General features: G+C 40.7%; 2 protein-coding genes across 4 annotated transcripts in view; both read right to left on the bottom strand.

Annotated features, from left to right (window-relative positions):
• The window catches only part of ube2f (ubiquitin-conjugating enzyme E2F (putative)), a 57,058-nt gene extending 49,367 nt beyond the window's left edge, over positions 1-7,691 (bottom strand). For 2 of the 3 annotated variants that reach the window (XR_014869773.1, XM_085135241.1), the window contains exons 1-2: positions 7,457-7,691; positions 2,040-2,224 (exon numbers count right to left, since the gene is read on the bottom strand). Coding sequence is in view for 2 of the 3 variants with exons in the window: in XM_085135241.1 (XP_084991367.1) it covers positions 2,040-2,154 (115 nt within the window). In the remaining variant the exon portion in view is untranslated. The remainder of the gene's footprint in view (positions 1-2,039; positions 2,225-7,456) is intronic. The other variant, XM_085135239.1, reaches the window with a different exon arrangement.
• An 11,411-nt stretch (positions 7,692-19,102) lies between these two features.
• Positions 19,103-22,761, bottom strand: LOC146501107 (putative methyltransferase DDB_G0268948). Its single transcript, XM_085136116.1, has 6 exons — positions 22,541-22,761; positions 22,288-22,448; positions 21,813-22,029; positions 20,884-20,987; positions 19,489-19,626; positions 19,103-19,237 (listed from the first exon to the last, which is right to left on the bottom strand). Exons 1-6 carry the CDS (start codon positions 22,649-22,651, stop codon positions 19,141-19,143), a joined length of 828 nt encoding a protein of 275 aa, XP_084992242.1. The 5' UTR covers positions 22,652-22,761; the 3' UTR covers positions 19,103-19,140.
• Between the last annotated feature and the right edge of the window lie 2,089 nt (positions 22,762-24,850).

The following is a 24,850-nucleotide window of genomic DNA, read 5'->3' as shown; positions in this document are numbered from 1 at the left end:
CTGCACTGTCAGGAAAGTTTCTCTGCATAAAACATAAAGTCTAATATGAAATTCATGCACGAAAAAAATGTATTTTACATACGGCGCAGTGTAGCAGAGACACACAGCGAGTAACACGGTGGGCCAAAGTAGGAAAAAGGAGACGGGGAGAGAGAAGAGCAACGCAAGAAGGATAAAAGGTTGTTTTGTTCTCGCTGCCAGAGGGCGAGGTCGGGCTGAATTTTTAAAAGCGTTCAGGGTCTGTTGTGTTTTCTCACTACTGACACACTTTTCACTCCTAATTTGTGTCAGCTGGTTTAACACCTTTACCTCCCGGAAAAATACACAACAAAAATACCCGTTGTATTTTTCTTCTCTGGGCGGCCGGTGCTGTTGGTCGGACGTGGCCTGCTGAGAATTTTTCACTTTGGTAAATATGCTCTTTGAGATGTGCATAGTCTAATAATTAGGTAATTCAAGGAAGTCGCTGGAGTTTCATCTGTTTCTCCACACAGAATGTGTGTACACAGTAATCTACTTAACAGCTCCCTTGGAGATAACGCCGGCTTACTGTTTTGCCTAAGGAGACCAACGATGGGCTTTTATCAGATTAAGAGTAGCTCACAGTAACAAACTTTGGCCAAAAGTCAAAGTCCTATTCAGATTTTGAAAAATCTTTAATCCATCACCTACAATTTAGGTCACCTGTCCCCAGCTAAGAAAAGCTAAAAGACTCCTTCCTTCTGGCTGAAGGTGGGTCTCTCTATAAAACTAATATGTGTAAAAACATTTGTGTGAAGTATGTTTTTGGCTCTAAATCACCAACTTATACGGTCATGCATTCAAAAGTTAAACATAAAATTTACCAACTTTATTTTGCGTCGTTAAACATGATATACTTGCACTATAAAATACCAAAATAACAATAATACAACAAGGACATGTGCAGCCTTTATGTTGGAGGGCTGGCACATGTCTTACTACAACAGTTGGCCTGAAAAGCGTTTTGTTAGTGGAGGTAAAGCTTCAGGAATGTAAGACCAAGGAAATAAGAGTCTGACAGCCGACTGTAAGATTACATGTTTGATAATAACGTCAGATAAATGTGAGTGTGAAAGTTATTTCGAGGCTATTTTCTGTGTTGAAACACAAAATTATTAAGAAAATAAAGAAAGATCCCTTTGGAGAGATCATCTCTGCTATTGCAGAGCCCTCACTGGAAGCCCCATTTTAACCACTTGCACTCTTGCCCTACGATGTTCTGGATCTACTTTACTGTGTCTAAAACAAGCATTCAACCAGAGTTTCAAGTTGAGGAGGAAGACGACGTTGTAGAGCGCAGAGCAGGTGGCCAGTCTCACCTCAGGGCATGCCCACTTATAGGTTTAAACTAGAGGTTTAAAAATGGCTGCTATCGCTAGTCAACATTCAAATACTAAACAGTTAAAGTACCTCTCTCCTATTTTATTACTGAACACTTGTTGTTGCCCATTGTTTCTGAGATGCTACAAGTTCAAGGGCTACAACCCAAAATGTAAAATGTGATTTGATTATTTAAGAACATGATTAAGTGTTTCTAACAACTCTTGAATACACACGTAATATCAGAGGAGACAGCATTTAACCTCGTCCATTACGCTCGACTCGGATTTCCGAGCGTGTACTACTATGACACGAGTCAGTCAGACTGTGTTCTGCCATTTAAAAACATTAGTAAATTAGCCTCAAGGAGCATCCCTAGTATTCATGGCGCTCTGCACAGTGAATGTTTTGTGTCTGTGGTCAGAGCCAGAGAGAGAGCTAACATACAAGTGACTCTCACCCTAACCAGTGAGCACAAATGCTGGGACAGACTCCAGCCACTCCGTCAAGCTAAGATGGAGAAACAGTTAAAAAGAAGGAAGGAAGGGAGGAAGGAAAGAAGGAAGGAAGGATGGAGGAATGGATTATAGTCCCAAGAGGAAAACTGTTGCAACCTTGTTGAAATCTTGTTTTGTTCCTGTAATAAAAAAGGGAAACTGAAACTAAAAAATGGACCAAATTATAAAATACCCGGGTACCTTTGGTAAGGAGGCGGTCTCTGATTGAGACCCTGTGGGTGGAGTCTGAGGCTCCGGAGGCACGGCCTGTCTTTCCTCCGTCTTCTTTCTTCAGCTTACTGGCCAACGTGAGCATGGCTACGCTGATGTGATATGACTGTCAAAACCACGGTGCACCGTGCTGCAATGCACTGCTGCTCAAATGCCTGCAAACAACACAGAGCATACAGAATAAAATGCTCAGTTACACCATACTGCATAACACACAGATGCAGAGGCATTATAAGGTAGTGACACAGCAGTCAAATAATCCTGAATTACACGAGGGAGTCTGTGTTTTCATTACAAATACAGTGGGGCAAAAAAGTATTTAGTCAGCCACCGATTGTGCAAGTTCCCCCACTTAAAATGATGACAGAGGTCAGTAATTTGCACCAGAGGTACACTTCAACTGTGAGAGACAGAATGTGAAAAAAAAATCCATGAATTCACATGGTAGGATTTGTAAAGAATTTATTCGTAAATCAGGGTGGAAAATAAGTATTTGGTCACCTCAAACAAGGAAAATCCCTGGCTCTCACAGACCTGTAACGTCTTCTGTAAGAAGCTTTTCTGTCCCCCACTCGTTACCTGTATGAATGGCACCTGTTTGACCTCATCATCTGTATAAAAGACACCTGTCCACAGCCTCAACCAGTCAGACTCCAAACTCCGCCATGGCCAAGACCAAAGAGCTTTCGAAGGACACCAGGAAAAGAATTGTAGACCTGCACCAGACTGGGAAGAGTGAATCTACAATAGGCAAGCAGCTTGGTGTGAAAAAATCAACTGTGGGAGCAATCATCAGAAAATGGAAGACATACAAAACCACTGATAATCTCCCTTGATCTGGGGCTCCACGCAAGATCTCATCCCGTGGGGTCAAAATGATCATGAGAACGGTGAGCAAAGATCCCAGAACCACACGGGGGGACCTGGTGAATGACCTGCAGAGAGCTGGGACCAAAGTAACAAAGGTCACCATCAGTAACACACTACAACGGCAGGGAATCAAATCCCGCAGTGCCAGACGTGTTCCGCTGCTGAAGCCAGTGCATGTCCAGGCCCGTCTGAAGTTTGCCAGAGAGCACATGGATGATACAGCAGAGGATTGGGAGAATGTCATGTGGTCAGATGAAACCAAAGTAGAACTTTTTGGTATAAACTCAACTCGTCGTGTTTGGAGGAAGAAGAATACTGAGTTGCATCCCAAGAACACCATACCTACTGTGAAGCATGGGGGTGGAAACATCATGCTATGGGGCTGGTTTTCTGCCAAGGGGACAGGACGACTGATCCGTGTTAAGGACAGAATGAATGGGGCCAAGTATCGTGAGATTTTGAGCCAAAACCTCCTTCCATCAGTGAGAACTTTGAAGATGAAACGAGGCTGGGTCTTCCAACATGACAATGATCCAAAACACACCGCCCGGGCAACAAAGGAGTGGCTCCGTAAGAAGCATTTGAAAGTCCTGGAGTGGCCTAGCCAGTCTCCAGACCTCAACCCCATAGAAAATCTGTGGCGGGAGTTGAAAGTCCGTGTTGCTCGGCGACAGCCCCAAAACATCACTGCTCTTGAGAAGATCTGCATGGAGGAATGGGCCAAAATACCAGCTACTGTGTGTGCAAACCTGGTAAAGACCTATAGTAAACGTTTGACCTCTGTTATTGCCAACAAAGGTTATGTTACAAAGTATTGAGTTGTATTTTTGTTATTGACCAAATACTTATTTTCCACCCTGATTTACGAATAAATTCTTTACAAATCCTACCATGTGAATTCATGGATTTTTTTTTCACATTCTGTCTCTCACAGTTGAAGTGTACCTCTGGTGCAAATTACTGACCTCTGTCATCATTTTAAGTGGGGGAACTTGCACAATCGGTGGCTGACTAAATACTTTTTTGCCCCACTGTAGATATTTCTACCACTTCCTTTAACTGTTCTCATTCTCACCCTCTGCATGTCTTCCTTCAATACATCCATAAACCACCTCACAGCTCCATATTTAACATCCATTGGACAATATACCCATTGCCCCTCCTCTGTACATGTCCAGATCAACTTTGACTCCAACCTGATGTGTGCCTCTCATGAACTCATTCCTAATCTTGTCCATTTTGGTCACCTGCAATAAAAATTTGCCACCTCCAGGCCGGCCTTCTGTCCAATTGTCAGTGCCACCATGTCAAGCTACACATCATAGCAGGTCTCACTACCATCTTGTAAAACTTCCCTTTTATTCCTGAAGCTCTCCTGTCACAAATTACCCCTGACATCCATCTCCACCCACTCCACTCAACCTGCACTCACTTCTTCATCTCTCTTGTGAACTGTCTGTTGCACTGAATGGCTGACCCCCCGTTTAAACTCATCTACCTTCATCACCTCTGCTCCTTCACCCTTACACCCATCTCCCTCTCATTCACATGTATTCTGTCTTGCTTCTACTGACTTTCATTCCTCCTCTTGAGACCACAGCTTCACCTCTCCAGACTCTCTTCCACTTGATCCCTACTCTCACTACAGATCACAGTCATCTGCAATCATCACAGTCCATGGGTGGATGGTCAGCCTGTCCATCACCACTGCAAACAAGAAGATCCCTGAAGTAAACTCACCCGACCTTGAACCCATCTGTCACTGCTACTGCACACCTCACCACCATCTCGCTGACCTCATACAGGTCCTGCACCACCCTTATATCCTTCTTTGCCAATCCTCACTTCCTCATGCAGCACCACAGTTCCTCTCTGGACACCCTATCATATGCTTCCCCTAGAACATTGAAGACTTAGTGAAGCTCCTTCTGACCTCATCTATACTTCCCCATCAACACTCAAAACAAGCATCACATCTGTAGTAACGTCACTTGTTAATTGCAGTTATTCAAACATTCACACTGGTTTCCTCCCACGATCTAAAATTGAGGACAAAAATTCAAAACTTCTCATGTAACTGTGGTTTAAAACATAATGCTGTTACAATTATGCACATACAGGTAACACAGAGAATAGAGAGGAGCAAACACACAGACCACAGCTCTTTCAAGGTAAATTGCATCAAAGGCAAACAGTAAGAAGTCTTCTCTATTTTTTCACAGAAAATTAGTACTACTACATATCACATACATTACTACAACTACTGTGAAAAAATGATTTTAAACTCGTTCATATTTAATCCATCTTAATTGCAACTCATAAGCAATTCATCTGCAATTGCGAATGATGTGCAGAGACGTGCTGAAAAAGTTTTGAATTAAAGATATGTTAAATATTATTTCCTGCACAATCATGCTTTTGATCTCGTAGCTATCATTTGGTTGCAGAGAAGGTGTGAATTTAGTGTGAATTTAGTGGGGGGGGGAGGGGGGGGTTCAAATGTAACTCAAAAACAGGATCTAGTATTGAGCACCGCAACACAACATTTCCATCAACAGAAGGAAATCTCAGTGCACACATTCCTTCTGTGTGATAAGCAGGTTGCTAAGTCAAGACATCACGGAGTGTTATATTTCTTGCAGGGTCACTACTCGTACAGTACAGTCCACAGTCAGTCATGGGCTGGAAGTTTTCATGAGGAGAAAACAGAAGGACCTTGAATCCAGGAACACAGATATACTGTAAACAAACAGTGTCTGAGGCAGAATGTGACCCTGACTGTTAAGGGTAAATCATCAGTGGGGCATACAGAGGACAGCACTGGCTTGCTGTCAGTTGGTCTATCTTACCTTTTTCCTGACAGGTGTCGGGTGAGAAGGGGGTGTTTTACTTTTATTTTTGCATCAGCATCAATATTATATCAGAATCATTTAATAAGCATTGCATTAAACATTGACTGAAGCTATTGACATTATCTTAACATTTGTATTACAGTGATTGCTATAACCTGGTGTTAATCTTCTACTTACAGGTGTCAGGATAATCATATTATCTCTCATTGCAGGTGTAAACATGACCACCTTATACACATTGCAGTTTGTTGCTCATTATAGAGTTGTGCCCGAGTTAATAAAGGTTAAAAACTTCAGTCGGCGTTATGACTGGCTGATCCATGGTGTGGGATGACTTTGGGCCCAGGAGGTTGCACGCGCTTACATAACACTGATATCATGTGATTCTTTGTGATTTTTTATCTAGTTATATCTTTTCATTACGTTTTTAAGTAGTGGTAGTTAATTAAACCAACATTCATTTAATATTGCATGCCTGATTCAGCGTATTATACACAGGTCAACTTGATAATTTGCAAAACCTTGCAGCTGTAATGTTGTGTCTCCATAAGGGACAGTTGGCTCTAAGGAGATGAGTGGGAGCCAGTGTCTGTCCTTGAGACAAAGAGAATGTTCCTTTGCTGTGTCTAAAGTTGTCAATATTGACTGTATTGTACCACCTGTACGCATGAGGGGGCGTTCTAATACCCTGATTTTCATAAAACAATGATTGTGTGGTGTCTGAAGCGAGATCTGATGCTGTCTGCTGTATGGTGTCCATCTCCCACACGTGTATTCATTAAATCATCGTTTGACTTGACCCGGCCGGACCAGTGTGGTTATTTTTGGTTTTCCTCTTGTATCCATCCCCAGTATTTGAATCCGTAACACAGGTTACATTTTTTTATCTGGAACATCATGAGACATTGCACATGCAATATTTGTCCTTCGTTCTCATCTGACATCAGACGCAATCTTTTTGGTCTTTTGAAAACATCATGTGCCACGGCGCTCTTACTGTGATACTGCTTCACAGACAGCAGTTCTCGGTCAGTGTGAATCCAGTCTGAGCGATGTGGGAAGCAGAGAGTAAAGGTATCAACTATCAGCGGACCGTGAAATGTTTGTCACTGCGCCTGAGTCAAGGCCCACCTGCCTCAGCTGTCACTCACTGCTGCACCTCCTTGACACATAGTACCTGGATGCCGGTCAAACAGTAAGCAGGCAACATATGACACATCTGTAAGTCCTACCGCAGTTCCAGCGATCAGCGCAATTGAAAATGTTCCCTAAATCCCAAACTTCCCCAAAACCCAAAGTGACCCAAACTAGAAGGAGTCGGCTCCCTTCTTATAACACCCAAACCAAACAGGGGTGTAGTACACGAGTTAAACCTTTGTGCAGGGCTGAAAGTGCTCCAAACACATTCAGGACTCGTACTAAAACTTTTCAGAGTGAAGTCACTGCCTCGTCTCCGAGCTGTGGGCTGCTGTGTTACCGTAAAATAACAACAACAAATGGCTCACACTGCTCAGCACGGCTAGCTGGACACTATGTCCAAGCTCATACGCAGCCTCGGCTCGGGGTTATTCCTCTCTAAACGCAGATGGGAGCAGCTGTACAACTGAAAGTTACCCGCAAAGTCTGTGTGCTAACTGCTGTTAGCCTGTGTGTGATCTGTGTTACCTGCTGTCTCAGAGCTAGCGCTCCGCGCTACACCATAATCAGCCGCCCCTCCTCTGCTCGGGCCGCAGTCTGCAACTCCAGCCGAGGGTCGTAGCAGCTCCGTGCGCCTGTAAATAACCTCAAAAATGACGCCCTGGAGGCACGAAATGGATATGAACTGATTTAGGAATCAGCTGTCAGAACTTCGCTCCGGTGTCATGGGCAACGGAAGTGCAGTGAGTAGTTTACCTTATTGTTGTCCGTGTAGACACTGCAGCTGATAAATAGTTCCGCAGGGCGGCAGCCGTCTTCTCGTCCATTCTAGTAAGTTCCAGTTTAAAATGGGTAGTAGATGATATAATTATTTAAAAATTTAATTACAGAAATAATTTAACATTACATTGGTATATTATTTGTACATTTGTACGTGCATTTCATTTATGTCATTAACTACAACAGCATTTTTGTCATGTTGAAAAACTGAGACGTACATTTTAAAAGTGTATGTCTTTTTTCTTATATTAAGATCTTCCAGGGATTCATTGTGCAGTAAAATATTTCCACTTATCCACAAATAATGTGTGTCTATATATAATTATGAGCTGCATGTAACCAGATATATTGTTTTCAATGGAGTCAAAAATGGGAAACATTTAATGGTTTTTATTTGATGAAAAGCAGGGATACATTTTTGTTCTGTACGCACACTATAATTGCTACTTGTTGCATAAATTCAGTGATTCTTTATCAAAGTACAGACCAGTGGCGATTTTAGGATCAGAGCTTTGGGGGTGCTGAGCACCCAGAGAGCTGCCCAACCAGGCAAGATAAATCATAAGATTCTTAAATTCATCAAGTCTCTCTGTGCCTGGGTCCTTGTCTCAAAACATCACATTACTGTTACTGTACATTTTAACACAATTGAATCCCCATATTTGTGAAAGAAAAGCAAAACACTTTTTTGAAAAGTCTGTAACAAAACCATCAAATCTGATCAAGGTTATTTAAATGCTGCAAAAGAAGAATGGATTGGAATAAAAACATATACATATCCTAACCTTAAAAACTGCGGGAGAATAATGAATGATGCTCATAGTAAAAAGTAAACTGAGTGCATTTTTTTGGACAGAGATTCACTTTTAATGTGTATGTATAATATAATACAGATACATAAAAAATACTCCCAAAACAGAATAAATTATTACAAATAAAAATCTAATTTAATAATACTAATTTTGTGTTGTAAGATTTATGGGTATCATGCTTTCATAGTGGTACTTGGGAGAGCTCAACATTTTTATCAGGTGGTACACACTGTAAAAAGTTTAACATTTTTAGAAACAGAGCATCTGCTTCTCTTTACAGCTCCTCACTCCACCAGGGCTGTTTTGCACTTTCTGTTAGTGCGCAAATGTGGCACACGTACTGTGGCAGTCATACAGACAACTGGACGGTCCAAAAGTTGGCCCACCTATTACTGGCTGCGGTTTTAGTAGAGTTGTGGCTGAACCACATGAAAATATATCATTAATTTTAATCTCCCCAATCAATTATAATGTTATGTTGGAATGTTGTTAAAGAGGGTCAAAAATGTTTCAACCCAGTTTGTTTAGCAGATTCTGTACAGCAGCTTTAATATAGGGAGGACACAACTTCCAGATTGTGTGAGTAAAATCAGGTTTTTTCTCTTTGTCAGTTTAACAGTTTGTGTTGTGCCTGTCACTGTTCCCTGTCTGTTTTCTTACCTGGTTCTTCCTGACCTTGTACTTTCTCCTCACATTCTCCTCTTTCCTCTCTCCCTCTTTGGACTGACAATCATACACAAATAGATTGTATTCAATTAGATGATAAATTACATTAATATGAAAAAATACTATTAAGATCACTAACAAAAAGTCCTCTCTCAGTGTACTTTCAACCAAAAGGCAAATAACCAAACCACACGAACATCTAATAAAAGATATAAATATTGAAACACTGATCCAACATTATTCTTGATTGACCGATCATTTGATTTTACACTTTTACCTGAATGTGGCTCCTTCCTTACTTCCTTATATCCATTATGAACCTGGCTGTCTCTCTGTACAAAAAAAGGTAAATGGCCTGTATTTGTATAGCGCCTTACTAGTCCCTAAGGACCCCAAAGCGCTTTACACATCCAGTCATCCACCCATTCACACACACACATTCACACACTGGTACTGGCTACATTGTAGCCACAGCCAGTGCGCCCCAGGGTGGCCCCAAAACACACACACACACACACACACAACAGGAGTTATAAGGTTAATGGGCATTCGGTCAGTTAGCTAGTTAGTATTGATTTAAAACACGACAGTGGTAACAACAGTGGGCTACGGACAATTTTAAGTTTTAGGTTTTCAAATGTCGCTGACTTTACTGCAGTGTAGGGTAGCAAACATCGCTGGAAAACAAGTTTTTTTTACACCCTTACCTGGGTGTAATGTTTTTCAGCTAAAAAGAAACATGGTCCGACTCCTACCTAACTACATAAAGAGTAACTGAAGGTTAAATGCAGCTAATATGTCCTGTTTTAAGCCAGGTACTTACACCTCCGCTGTGTCTCAGCCACCAGCGCTCTGGTAGCAACGGTGCTAGAGCCAGAGCAGTGGAGAGGCGAGCTGGAACAAACCATTTTGGGAGAGGGGGGACGGGGTCATCTATACTTTTGTTGTTAAAATGTTATGTCTCAACCAAGTACTGTATGCTTTTTATATTTTTAGCGGTGTGTCACACAAACAGCAAATATTGTCAAAAAAAGTAAGAAATCTTTGGGGGTGCTTTGATTCATTTTTGGGGATGCTGAAGCACCCCCAAAAATGGGCTAAAATCGCCCCTGGTACAGACCTGCCACAGCTTAATTCCTCTGCATTTTTTTCAGATTTAAGGTATATATTTGACCTTCTTCTTCTTCCTCCTCCTCTTCCTCAGTAGCACAATCCTGACTCACTGCCTTGAAATGACTTCATTGTAACTGGAGACTGAGTCTGAAGGGCTTTCGGGAAAAAATCTCAGTCAGCCTGAGTCCTGCACTCACCTTTCTTTTGACATGAAAAAAGATAGCTTTGCCACCCTGACAGTATACATGTTTCAATATAGCTATAATGTGCTTATATACTTGTGCTAATAACATATTTGTAATGAGCAGTGAATATTAACATGTCAACCACGAACATTTGAAACTACATTTTAAATAAAGCATATCAGCCATCTTATTCTGGCAAAGCATCACCTGTTTTCAAAATTAATCAATAACTCAATATGTTTTTACAATTATACTTCATCAACACTCTAGAGTGTTGATGAGGAACCAAGTTGTGTGATCCATAATGCATGTACAAGATACATTTTAAAGGGTTTGAAAAATGTAAATTCAAGAGAAGAAAGAAAAGGAGAAATGTTGTATAGACAAAGAGGAGTAAATGCAGTCATGTGACCAATGGGAAACTAGGACACGGTGCAGTTCTGTGGATTGAGTGAAACAGTGGAGCATCTTTGATTAACATATGTAAAATATCAGTAAGTAAAAGAAAACACTGAACAAAAGTGGAGAAACACACGAGTGCAAGTGAATAGTTTCAATATGTGTTTGTTGATACAAACAGCTGCAGTCTTTTTATGAGGAGGCTGGAATCACTTACAGTCGGGCCATGTGGATAATTAAATACACCTACAGGTCCTTCTGTAGTGTTAATCTGGTTGAAGTCTGGACTTTGCAGCACTGGATGCCTCGCTTTTCACTCTAGAATACTTTAGCATACGGAGGAGCTCGTGGTCGAATCAGTTGCTGCTAGGTGCCCAGGGACTGTCCCTGCAAAGCAAGCCCAAATCATCACCCTCTCAGCACTGGGCTTGACACTTGGTATGAGGTGTTTGTGCTGATGAGTTGTGTTTGTTTTTCCACATGTGGTGCTATGTTATAGGCAAACATCTCTATTTTGGTCTCATCTGTCTAAAGCAAATTTTTCCAGAAGTTTGTGTTTGTTCAGAAGTAACTGAAAGATGAGGCTTTCTCCTCGTAACCCTTTCAAATATTATTTGGTCTTTTTCTAATTTTAATGTAATGAACTTTAATGTTTAAGAACTGTGCAAACAATGTACAAAGCAGCAAATAAATCTTTGCCCCACAACATCCAGAACTTGTTCCAAATAAGACAAAATACTCATGACCTGAGAGGAATCCTTATGTTCAGCAAGCCAATAGTAGGGACAAATGTAAAACATCACAGCATTACAGTCACATGAGTTAGTGTGTAGAACACCTGTACAGATGAAATCAAGAAAAGTAATCAGTTCACAAATTCACACGATTGTTTAAAAATAATAAATTGCATGTAGGGATGCACCGATACCGATACTGGTATCGGGTATCGGGGCCGATACTGTAAAATGTGTGTGTACTCATACTCGTAAAAGTTAACGATACCATGAACCGATACCAACTTATTTCATTAATCAGAGGGTGGCTTGTCATTTCTGTTGTAGTTTTTTAGATTGGCCACTAGGGGGCCAATTATTATTTTATTTATTATTTATTTTATAATAATTATTTTTGTTTGTTTGTTTACAATATGGACACTCTGCAATAATTTAAAAGTTTATTTTATTCTCAAACCTAATTTGTATTTATTTTATTCCAAACAGAAGTGTTTATTTATTATTCTGAAAGCTCGAGACAGTGCCAATAGTTCAGTGATATTTTGTAAAATTACAATGTGGAGACTCTGCAATAATTTAACAGAAGTGCTTATTTTTCACTTGAAATTTTTTTGTGGTCATTTTTATTAAGATTTTATTTTTTATTGGCAGGGAATATGATAAAACCTGTCTTCCAATTCATTGCATTTGTGTGTGTGTGTGTGTGTGTGTGTGTGTGTGTGTGTGTGTGTGTGTGTGTGTGTGGTAGAAGTATCGTTTTTTGTACTCTGTATCAGCAAGTACTCAGATCCAAGTATCGTATCGTATCGGTTTGAAAAAATTGGTATCGTTGCATCCCTAATTGCATGAATATAGGAAATATTCCTCTCAGTGACTGAGTTGTCTCACTGTGCTCTATTGAAGCCTCGTCCTCCTTTTTATAGATCAAAGCCAGAGTAACCCAAGCTTCAAGTGCTCATTAAGGTTTGTAACACAGATATAAAATAAGCTCAGAGATTAAGCAGGTGTTAACCACACCGTGCTTAGTTTATGTAAAAATGTAGTTTGTTATTGTTTTGGTTTAAGTGCTAAAATTGTTTTATGTGTGTGTGTTTATGTGTTGTATATGAGTGCAGACTTGTATATAGTTAAACATGTATGGATCATATAATGTTGAATTCTGAATATGGACTTGTAAGTAATAAATGTTGAAATACGGGATAGGAACAGGAAAAGTGTAGACTTCATCCAACTCTGAGCATGCTCATTCTGTAGACAAAGATATATACATGAAACGTGATGGTTTTTAAGTTTTGTTTTTCTTTTTTCTCTTGTTATTTCAGTTATATCTTCATGTTTGAATTAAAATTTTATCTATCTATCTATCTATCTATCTATCTATCTATCTATCTATCTATCTATCTATCTATCTATCTATCTATCCATCCATCCATCCATCCATCCATCCATCCATCCATCTATCTATCTATCTATCTATCTGTGAAGGTGTTCTCTTGCATTGCCGTGCAGGGCAAAGGCTCATAAATTCAAACGTTAGGATGAAGAAGCATCTATGTATAAAATGAAAACCTCCTGTTTGCCATGTCTGCACAAAGACACACAAACACACTCAGAAATATAAAGCGAAGTATTTGCTGTTTGACAGAACAGCGCATTTTTCTTGGAGCAAACCCAGTTCGCCCTAAAGTATTTGGACAAAACTGTTCATTCACTCGGCCAGTTGAACAAGGAACGAGGGTGGTGCTGTCACTGTAAACAAGCACATGCTCTTGACTGACCCGTCTGATTAGATAAGGGTCTTAAAACAGGAGGGGCGTATTAATCTTGCAGCGGGTGCGCATTCTGTTTTTCATCTACACGTGTTTAGACAGGTGTTGGCCATCAGGCTTTCTGGCCAAAGGATTTACCCCGTGACCGTGTTACGTTCACTTCCTCGCTTCACGCAATGCGTTTGTTATTTGGAGGATGTCCAGTAACAACAAAGCGTACATCTGTATTTATTTGTGGGAGTGTTGGTGCTTCATTGTAGAGATCGAGAACCAAAGTAAATAAGTAAATATTTATAATGAATAGTGCAAAAATTACACTCGAACCCTGAGCAAATAAATACTCTCATAAATCAATGAGAGTTTTAGCCTAAAGAGAGAGCGAGAGATCAAGAACACAGACTAAAGAAATAGACAAATTAGACTTTCTGTCCTTAAATGACCCCAATCCAGTACTGAAAATCAAGACATTTACTAAAATTATGTATACTGTCACGTCAGGGCCTCAGAGATCAAAACAGACTAAAGAGGGGGATTTAAAACAAAGTTTGTTACTTTTATACCCAAAGGAGGCAATTAACTGACAGAAATGCCCCTTAAGGAATTTCTGAGTTCTGTTTATCTTTTCAGAAACATCTTGAAATTGAAATGTTTAATTAGCTTCTGTCAGCTTTGATGTTTGAAGCCCACCGGTGCCTTGGAAAGTATTCAGCCCAAGTGAAAAAAACAGTCCCATAGAAACATATTAGGATTTATCTTCTGCTGCTATGTTGTCTACAAGCCGGTGGCTCTGGATTGTCCTTGAAGGCAGATCTTTAATCTTCATTTCCCTTCCGTGACTCAGATTCAGTCACGCTGCTTGGAAAATATTACACAAGTTATTATTTTATAACTCTAACCGACTGAAGCTGTGCGCTCCTCACAGTGCATGTGCTATTTTGAGGTACTGACTTGATTTAATGTCACAGTAATTTGACGTTTTAAGTCGAGACTGCTCACCGCTTTTGGTGACTTTATTATCAAGTTACAGCAAAACTAATGAGTTCCAACTTTAAACCACAGGATACCAGTCATCGCATTTCCATGTAATTATTCACTTCTGAGCCAGCTTCATTACACAGCTTCCTTGAAAGTAAACAAAAACAATCTGCTATATTTATTTATTTATTCCTAAAATTTACAAGCAAGTTCATACAGTACAAAATCAGCTGAATGGAATTTCAGTGTATTTTATTTGAAATTACAATGTGATTATATTTACCTACAAGTACTTACAGATAGTAAGTACAATAAGTAACAAGTCAAGTTTTTACAGAACACAAAGAAATTATTATATTATCGGCCAATTTCAGTAGCTTCTAAGTACAGAGTAAGCAAAAAAGAACAAATAAACATAGAATATCCATCATGCACATCAATATAAGGACGATTAAAAACTATTTTAATAAATAACGATGTAAAAAGGTAAGTCACTCAATAATATGGCTCCACAGCATACTTATAATGTAGGATGGGGAAATATTGCTTGTTTTCTGCAAAATTAGTTATGCAACACTTAAAATGACTGTATATTTTAATTATTTCTTTGGTGACAATTTGCAGGTCACCTAAATAATGTAAATACAGTTAAACTGTTATTGGTACTTTATTAAATCACTGTATGTTATGTGCTTGTATCCAAGGACAACGGCTAAAAAGAACCGTCTTTGTTATTTCTAATTCATTTTCTAACTGGCACAATAAACATCTGTAGTTTATGGGTGAACCAAAGATTTGCTCATATTTTTTCAGAAACCAAAGTACAGAATAAAAAGAAAAAATAGTTTTAACAAAGATTTTTCTTAAATGTCCCCAGAAGTTCCCCTGGTTACTCTTAATGTACAATAAAGTCATGTCTGGCTGTCAATTCAGATCACACTGCGACTGCAGCAGCAGTGACATCAGCCCCAGAGGCTCCAGTCTTAATCATGCAGAAACAAAAAGTTACACTTGGGGCTTTGCTCTCCCCACTGGACCAAATGACCCAGATGTTGGCACAGTGTCCACTCAGTTTAAAGGAAAATGTATCCACAAGAACATGAGTAATGCTTGTGATATCCTTTTTATACCGTTATTATGTCTGTTGCCAACTTGCTATTATCAGCTAGGTTCTATCAAAAATCTGTTACTATTGTGTGAGAAAAAACAATCCCTCCTTGTCTGATTCAGGGAACAGGGGTTTTACAGAGCACAGTGCCGACAGGATGCCAGTCCATCTCTGCACTAACACTTACTCCGATTAGGTGTAATGCTCTGACCGCTGACAGGTGAACTGAATGACACTGATTATCTCTTCTGTTAGTGGATGGACTATTTCAGGGAGCAGGTGAACATTTTGTCCTCAAAGTTGATGTTAGAAACAGGAAAAACGGTGAGTTTTGAGTTTGACAAAAGGCCAAACTGTGATGTTAGATGACTGGATCACAACCACAGCTCTGCTCCTGGTTTATAGGGATCGATCAAAAGTGGTCCACGGAAGGAACAGTGGTAATCCAGTGATGGGTCATGGACCACCAAGGTTCATGGATGCACATGAGGATTTAAGGTCTGATCCGACAGATGAGCTTCTGTGGCTCAAAGTTTAAAAAAACAAAAGAACAAAACGTTTGTGCTGGTTCTGATAGAAAAGTGTCTGAACACACAGAAGATCAGAGTTTGTTGCGTATAGCTGCAGATCAGTCATGCTTATACCTGATGGTAAATACAGACAGCCATTAACCTGCTGGCTTTTCTTTCAGACTAATTTATGTGTGAAATGTAGAAGAATGTTATGAGCTGAAATTCCCTGCAGTAGTGATTCCTGAGCAGAGTAAGACATGTAGCGTAGTGCTGCCAGAGAACGTGTATCAGGCTCAAATTTGTCATGTCAGAAAAAGGCATAACTTTTGTGTCAAACCCATTACAAGCAATCCACCTTTGCTCATGTACCATTAGATGTGGTGTTATTGTCGTAGTTGAGCTTTAGGAATATGCGACGTGACAGGGCAAAGTGCTGAAAGAAGAATTGTGTCAAAAAGTAGACCCTGATGGCAGTATTTGGTCATGCTGTCCTCGGGCATGCGGGAAGCTGATGTGTAATGTGCAGTGTTTGCAAGTACCAGAAAACACAGGCTTACTGAGTCACGAGAGGACTGTTTGTGCTTGTGTTCATTTTACGATGTATGCTCTAAAAAATTATTTGTCTGTTATTAATATCCTTGCTTTGGTTTTTAATGCATAACATTCAAGACTGCACAGATGGAAACGCGTGTTTAGCAGACACATCAGACATGCTCACTGTTTGATGGAACATCTCAGTTGGTTTGAAGTTGCTCCAGCGCATTCTGCAGAATTCAATGAGAGTTACTATCAGAGCCTGGCGTCTCTGACGGAGTTTTCTTCACTCACAAATCACCGCACACGTGCGCTGACAAAACTAAACTCTCCCTGAGCCCTTTGCTTCTGTTTGATCATTGCATAGGGATGGAGGAGGATGCAAATGAGCTCTAGCTCATATTTGCATATTCAAATATTTGCTTATTCAAACTCTGGGCTGCCTCTTTTTTCCTTTCCTTCAGGCTCGTCTAGTGGTGGTGTTCCCTTGTGTCCTACCCATCTCATCCTCTTCTTCTGCAGGTCTTTGTTTTGCTTTTTCCTACAGGTCATTGCAGATCACATTAGACCAGTAAGTCTTTAAAATGTTCGTTAGACAGCTGCTGATGAAGGTCTGTGTGCTATTGATGTAGCCTTTCTCATCCTCCAATGTTCTGCACCACAGAGCAAAACTGATTTAATATCAGAGTTGAAGATTCTGATCTTGGTTTGTTTGTGTTCTTGACTTCCAGGTGGTCTTCAAATTATTCTCAGCTTTCACATTATTTTTAATCATTTCCCATTAAAATCAGAAACTCTTACATAGACACAGACTGTGTCCAAAGATGTGGAGTCTGCAGAGATGCATGCACAGAGTACCCCATTGTGCAAAGACGTAATTCAAAAGCAGATCAATAAAAATAAATCACTTCAAGCTGACTTTCTGCTAAGCTTTGTCAGCAGCCTGACAGAACAGATGTGATTTCAAAGGACAGACAGCTATTGATTTCCTCCCATATTCTTTAGATGATAGCAGGGGGCTTATAATGAGATCTGAATGGAGCCCATGCACTTGAAACATCAGACAGAAAGGAGGACGCAGATGTGCCGTAGTAAATTGTTGTATTTAATACATGAAAGTAATATTATTTACAACTATTATTCTATCATAGTTTAAATCAGCTGTAGCCTTCACTACATTAATTACATTAAACAGTAAAAAACTGCAATAATGCTCAAAGGAAACTAAAAAGTTAAAGGTAAAAAAAATCATTTAAAAATCCAGAAATTGGAAGAAGAAGAAAATCAAAAAGCGGGAAGTGAGAATATCATGTTTTTCACTATTTAACAGATTCTGTTAGATACTTCTGCCTGGTCAGAGGAGGAAGACAAGAAGATACTGTAAAAAATAAAATGATAAAGAGTGAAACAAAATGTAGGTAACTACATATTTTGAGGATGTCCTGTCAGGTTAAAGAAAAAGCAAACCAACTTCAGATTAGGCAAACATGCTTACTTGGCCCTCCTGAGTCAAACCATGATCTCAAGTCATGCCAGCAGTGGCACTCTAATGTTTAACACTCCTGCACTGCCAGTGCTATAATGTGTTTATAATAAAGGCCCTCAGTTAGAAAGTTAGGGTTTATGAGAACATAATTGAGGCTATTTTAAGCATAACAAACATGACAAAGTTACTCTTAGCTCAGTAAAGACAAGAATACAAAAGGATTAGTCTGGAGATCAAGCCCATAAATCCACTGTGGTCTGTAATGGGATGAGGGCCCTGAGAAGTTCAAAGGTTTTCTAAAGCCCTGTAGACAAGAGTGATACAAGGTCATAGAGAACTGTTAAGAAGCAATAGCAACTCCAACCCCTTCTGATAGGTAAGGAAATTCTATTTTCTCACTGAGATTCTGAGCAAACAAATTTAAGAGAAGCTCCGATGAACTTTCAAAGATTGAAGGTTGAAAATGGCCTAAGCACACTGACATTAAGATAACAGGGCCTTCATTTACATCTCCTCCTGGGCAATGAAGCCAAGCAGACACTGATGATGATGATGAAGAAACCAAGGACGCAGCAGTCGGGTTTTAATGGTGGTGCTTTGCCAGACTTACAAAAACCTGATCGGAATGGTCTCAGTCATCAGTAGAACATTGATCAATGCCTCCCTCTAGTGGCAACTTATGAAACATCATGAAGGCTTCACACGTTTCTGAGAATTTACTAAAGCAATCTGATGCAAACCCTGAGTATATAATTCTATGCTTATAGGGAAAAGTGCGTATTAAGCAGATAATCAATATCTGCACAACCTTTCTGTGCAACTTCTCTATGAAAAGGCTGGTTTTATAAAAGCTGGATTATTAAGTGCGATGATGAATATCACTCATGTTTGTACGGTAAATGTACACACGTGACTAATTTTAGTGAAAATACAGGAAATAAATTATGTAATTAAAGCATTATATAGCACCATTTGTTTCTGAGCTTGTCCTTAATTTTGAGTATCGAAGAGATACATTTGTGCACAGAGAAACTGAAGAGAAAACAAAAACAGGACATGTTTTCTACTGGATCCTTAATTAGGTTCATTTTTGTTGTTTAAAAAAATAATAATAATAATAATAATGGAGGAGACAGGTGTCAGGCTTCCTGTGGTTTGCAGGCCAAAAGGTAGTAATACTTGACAGCCACCACCACCTCTGTCTCTGCAGAGGTCACCTTCATTACAGACATCAGCCTATGCAGAGAAACACAGGAAGCAGAGCGCATGATAATTCAGCTAGAGGGACTCGTTTAGACAACAACGAATGGCAGTCTTACACCTATAATTGTGTGTTGTTGTGTTTTTCCACTGACATTATTATCACCCACAAAACCTGCTGACATGTTCGTCATGTTACTGTATGTAATAGATTTTAACACTGAGGAACATTAAACTGTCAAAACACATTATTGTCATTATGACACATATACACCGTGAAGGTTCACCTCTGACAGATGTCCCGGGAGAGCCTGGAGGCCTCCTGCGGGTCGTCTCTCAGCAGAGCCTGATAGCTGGAGAAAGACTCCACCAGCCCCATGTAGCTGGACAGAGGCATGGTCTTTCTGTCACACAAACACTCCTGCCTGTAACACAAAATACACTCGCGGCATGAACGCGGTCAGTGGAGAGAGAGAGAGAGAGATAAATAAAATACCCATCAGACATGCCAAGGGGATTTTTTTTTAAAAGTGGTGCTGAACATTAAAATAACTACAGTGATATTTTTTTTTAAATGTTACAAATTACAAAGTACACAACATGTATATGCTGGAAAGAATTAAAATGTCTGTTACATTAGTCAAAGGAGCTTGCAAAGAAAAGCGTCTGGACTTCTTTAAGTTACTTGAAGACGTTTCACCTCTCATCCGAGAAGCTTCTTCAGTTCTAAGGTCAAATGGTGGGGAGTCCCAGATATAAACCTGGTGGGAGTTTCCCCCCACAGAGGGACAAAAGGACCCCCTGATGATCCTCTAATCGCCTGAGCCAAGGTGTGAAACTGGGTGTGGGTCCCAATCAGCCAGAGTTTCGGGTGAGCTCATTGTGAAACCTGGCCCCACCTTATCATGCGAACTCCTGAGGTCAGATGGCCCAGGATGTGAGTGGGCGTTAAGGCGTCTGCGAAGGGATCTCAAAACTGGATTATAGATGGCAGAGAGTTGGTGTCGTAAACCACCGCCTCTGTTCAAAGATGGTCGCTCACAGTGGACATAGATGCTTCTTTCACTCCTCTTTCAAACCATCTGTCCTCTCTGTCCAAAATGTGAACATTGGCATCCTCAAAGAGTGACATTTGACCTTTAGATGCAGATGGACAGCTGAGTCTTGTCCTGTGGAGGTGGCTCTTCTGTGTTGTGCCATGCGCTTGTGAAGTGGCTGTTTGGTCTCTCCAATGTAGAGGTCTGGGCATTCCTCGCTGCTGTACAGCAAACACCACATTGTTAAGTCTGTGTTTTGGAGTTTTGTCTTTCGGGTGAACCAGTTTTTGTCTGAGTGTGTTGCTGGGTCTGAAATGCACCGGGATGTCATGCTTTTTCTGATACACCAGCTACATAGGGGATGACAATGTTGTTGCGTCTAACGGACAGGACAGACGCAACAACATTGTCATCCCCTATGTAGCCGGTGTACAATCTGGGACTCTCCACCATTTGACCTTAGAACTGAAGAAGCTTCTCGGATGAGAGGTGAAACGTCTTCAAGCAACTTCAAGAAGTCCAGAAGCTCCTTTGACTACGATGACCTGGATGACTGAGAACCTTCACAGACGTCTGTTACATTAGTAATGCTGGTCTGCTGTGAAAATTCCATATTAAGAAACAATTAGAGTTAGGATTATTTACCATTCCTTGTGAGGGTAGGGAATAGTTTCTAAGGCCTCCCGGTACAAGTTAATAGAGCTCGCTCCAAGGTGGGGGCTGCGGTACGGCTGCAACGCTGCATAAAACTGGCAAATCCAACAGAAAAGGCCATGAGAAGTATTTATTATGAATTTGTTAATAATATGACAAAGAGCATCAACCAGACATAACTCAGTAATATTCAAGTTATGATAACTATGAGCTGTGTGTTACAGTCCACTCAAAGTTAGTGCACCTCACTCATCAACTCAAACAACTGCACCCCTCAGCTCAGGCTGTTTTACCAGAAACGCCCTCTAGATGGCAACGCACATCATCTTAGTTTCTTAACAACAAAGTAATCCAAACTCTGATGAGGTCTGTGTCCTTATGTTTGCACTGTACCAAGTGCTGTTTCTCTGGATGATGTGGCAATGAAGCTGGTGCATAAAACTCCACCGAAAGCAGAGAGGAGATGCTTCCTTTATTATTATTTATTATCTTTTTGCTGTTTTTTGAAAGCGCCGTTATTCACTGCTCACATTCCTATAAAATAACATCTGAGTGGCACACAAACCCTCCTTCCTTATATATTTATTAGTTAAGGTGGACTTTTTTTACCCTCTAAAACAGACTTTAAACACAGGAACATCTAATCCTTTTTACATAAATCTTTTCTGTAAGAATGATTTAGTTTAAATGTAACTATTTTAACTGAAATCACCTTCCTGGACATGAATATGAGGCTTGAATAATGTTTAGTCTTAAAGAAAAGAGTTGTTTTAGTAATCATGTTGACTTTGTGGTGTATAAGTGAGCGCTCAAGAGTTTCTCCAGAAATGGTTTTGCTGCATTACTTTAAAAACCACTAGACTATAAACAGTGGTAATGAAAACACAGCAGTCTATTCTAGGTGGATATTATGCGAGCACCTCTTTGCAGACTTGGTTTAGTGAGTGCGAGCAGCAGTCGGGGTAGCTGAGCTCCATGTCAATGGTGTAGTTGAGCAAGGCTAAGCAGCCGCGGGGCTTCAGGACCCTGTGGACCTCTTCGAGAAAGCGTGGCCTGTCAAACCAGTGGAAGGCAGACATGGCCGTCACCAGGTCCACTGAGCTGTCAGCGAGTGGCAGCTCCTCGGCACCACACTGTCTGAAGATGAAAGAGGAGCAAAGGCCAAGTGAAACTTTTGATCATTTTTCAGAGTGTTTATGCAGGACTTCTGAAAACACGTAGCTGGCGGCAGAACAATGTAACCCCTGTCCTGTGAAGGCTGGTCATGCTGTGTGGCTCACGTTATGGAACATTCTCCTACTAGAACTGAACAAATGATGTAGCATTAACTGTGGTATTTTATTTTTTTACAGGCATGAGTTTTGATAAATTCTGACTTGTTTGGTCTTTTCTTACTTGTATGTGATGTTCGGCTCTTTAGCGTGCTGCAAAGCCACTTCCAGCTGGGCGGGACTCACGTCAGTGCCCACCACACAGGTGAAGTGTCTGGCCAGCAGCAGAGTGCCCTGTCCTAAGCCGCAGCCCACGTCCACTGCCAGCTCAAAGGGCCGACCTTTCTGACAAAATATTCAACATGTTGTTAACGCGCTGTAAAGGTTTGATGGCAGTTTACAGTGGAAAGGATTCTCGAAGCATTTGTCACACTTACATGTTTTTCCAAGAAGTCGAGCACGTGTTGAAATAGATGATCTGATGGAGAGATCCTGTACCTCCAGTAGGAAGAAGCATGCTGCTTGCCTTCAAACAGGCGGTAGGCCATGGTGAGCTGAAGCCTTCTTAAACAGCTGAACCAGCATCAGTTTAAGTAATAAGTTACCTAATGTGGTGTTGTTGTTTTTTTGTCTGTGTATTTTTCTTTTTGACCAGATAAGAGAAGTGAAACTCTACACTCCACTGTGAGAATCAGCAGTAAGTCACAAACACAAAGAAAGACACACAGTGGAGTGGGGGGTCCCACTCCTGCCAAAACCTGCTTTGCTTCATAATTAGAGCCTTTTAAAGAGACAGTCTTTTTTTTATACTCCTATTTTTTGCTTGTTGCTATAATAATGTTGTTGTTTTCTTCTTTCCCTACATAATTTCTAATATTCTAAATGTCAAATTTAAGCCATGATATTAACATTAAACTGAAATCTGGGTCAAGCTCAAAAGCGCTGTGTGAGAAAAGGGTTAGATTACGGGTCATGTGCTCCCGTCACAACCAATAAAAACTCCTGGCTGAGGTTGTGTGTGTGTGTGTGTGTCAGCAATGTGTTGTTTGTGTGTTACAGCTAAAGTGGAGTCTTTCAGTATTTCCTGTACCAAAAAGTTTAAATGTCACCTACAACACATTTTATTTTGCAAGGAAACGTAATGGTTTCCTCTTTTCCCACGTGTGAGGTACCTTTAGAAGGATGGATTACGTTCAGGAAAAAACCTCCAAGGAAGTAATTATGATGAACGTCAGCGATATCTTTTCTTGAGAGATTTACAGTTACTTAGCAAAACACATTTGGCACAGTGAGTTCATCTTGATCCCATTAGGCCACTTTAAGTTGTAAAGTGCATTTCACATGCGCTACTACGGCGGCACGGTATTTAGGATAGTTACGTCACAGCAAGAAGGTCCTGAGTTCAAGTCCACCATCATCTTTCTGTGTGGAGTTTGCATGTTCTCCCTGTGTTTGCGTGGGTTCTCTCCGGGTACTCTGGTTTCCTCCCACAGTCCAAAGACATGCAGTTAGTGGTCATAGGCTGATTGGAAACTCTTAATTGCCTGAAGGTGTGAATGTGAGTGCGAATGATTGTCAATGGCTGTATCCCAATTCAGGGTCTGCAGCCTTAAAGGCAGCATTTTAAGGCCGATTACATCACAGCGCCGCGACGAAGGCTGTCCCAATTCGAAGGCTGCTCGAAATGCGGCCCTCAAATGCGTCCTTAATTTCCCTGAATTTTAAGGACGTGGCGGTGTAGACTTCGTGGCCCAACATATCCCAGAATGCATAGCGCGGCAGTGGGTGTGGATAATTTTGCCGAAAAAAAACGGCGGATGAGGAGCGCCCGAAGAGTAACTTTGTAAACTAAGCACTGAATATTATGTCACTTATTTATGTGCAAATGTTTAATAACGAAGAACATTAAAACATTACCGTTGGCCACATGTCGGCAAAGTTATGTGACATAAGTGACGTTTGTACTAACTTGGTTTTACAGCCTTTACTTTAAAATATACGCCGTTCAATAGCTGAGCTTAATCAGAGAATGATCAAAGCTCATGTAGAAACAAACAAACAAATGAACAAAGATTTTCTCCTTCATTTCTGTCAAACAAAGCTGTATGAAACGTTTCCAGCTGTTAGTATCATGGTTGCTAGGCAACCTGGGCAGCGTGACGGAGGCTAGACCGTCCTATTTCACAAGCCTCGCACTTCCGGCCTTAGCGGTCTTTGAGTACGCGGCACTTGAGGACCGTTGAGGCTGCGTACTTTAAGGCTGCAGACCCTGAATTGGGATACAGCCTGCGTGTTAGCCCTGCGACAGACTGTGGACATGTCCAGGGTGTACCCTGGCTCTTACCCTAGGACAGCTGGGATAGGCTCCAACCCCACCATGAGAAGTGGAAACGAGGGGATGGATGGATTTTACACTACACCTAAATAATACCTACACTAAGACATATCTGTTGATTCTGACAGTTCATTAAGTAAAAAATCTCTTAAATAGATTTCCGAGTGATAATGACAGCTATTCTTTCAGCTGGAACATCAGATTAACTATTGGAAATATTAAGGAAGGGGCACTGATATGGTTACAATAAGAGGACAAGCCACCCACAATATCAAGACCGTTGACAGACTCATCTAAGCACCCACCCACCTCCACCCCCTGACGTGACACAGCTGGTTAATCTTCAATTCTTTCTTTCCACTTACGTAACCTGTGACTGTGCATGTCAGACACCGGTTTAAAGAGGTTATTC

The sequence above is a fragment of the Neolamprologus multifasciatus genome, chromosome 16 (assembly GCF_963576455.1).
Source record: "Neolamprologus multifasciatus chromosome 16, fNeoMul1.2, whole genome shotgun sequence".
Taxonomy (NCBI): Eukaryota; Metazoa; Chordata; class Actinopteri; order Cichliformes; family Cichlidae; genus Neolamprologus; species Neolamprologus multifasciatus.
Note: the sequence above shows the minus strand (reverse complement) of the source record. Positions and strands in the feature narration are given on the sequence as shown.

Bases quoted from the DNA above. Each gene is read 5' to 3' on its own strand.
- LOC146501107 (XM_085136116.1), bottom strand. From the start codon at position 22,651: ATGGCCTACCGCCTGTTTGAAGGCAAGCAGCATGCTTCTTCCTACTGG. The intron at 22,449-22,540 runs GTAAGTGTGACA...ATATTTTGTCAG, and splicing joins TCGACTTCTTGGAAAAACAT to AAAGGTCGGCCCTTTGAGCT. The intron at 22,030-22,287 runs GTAAGAAAAGAC...TTTCATCTTCAG, and splicing joins GAGCCGAACATCACATACAA to ACAGTGTGGTGCCGAGGAGC.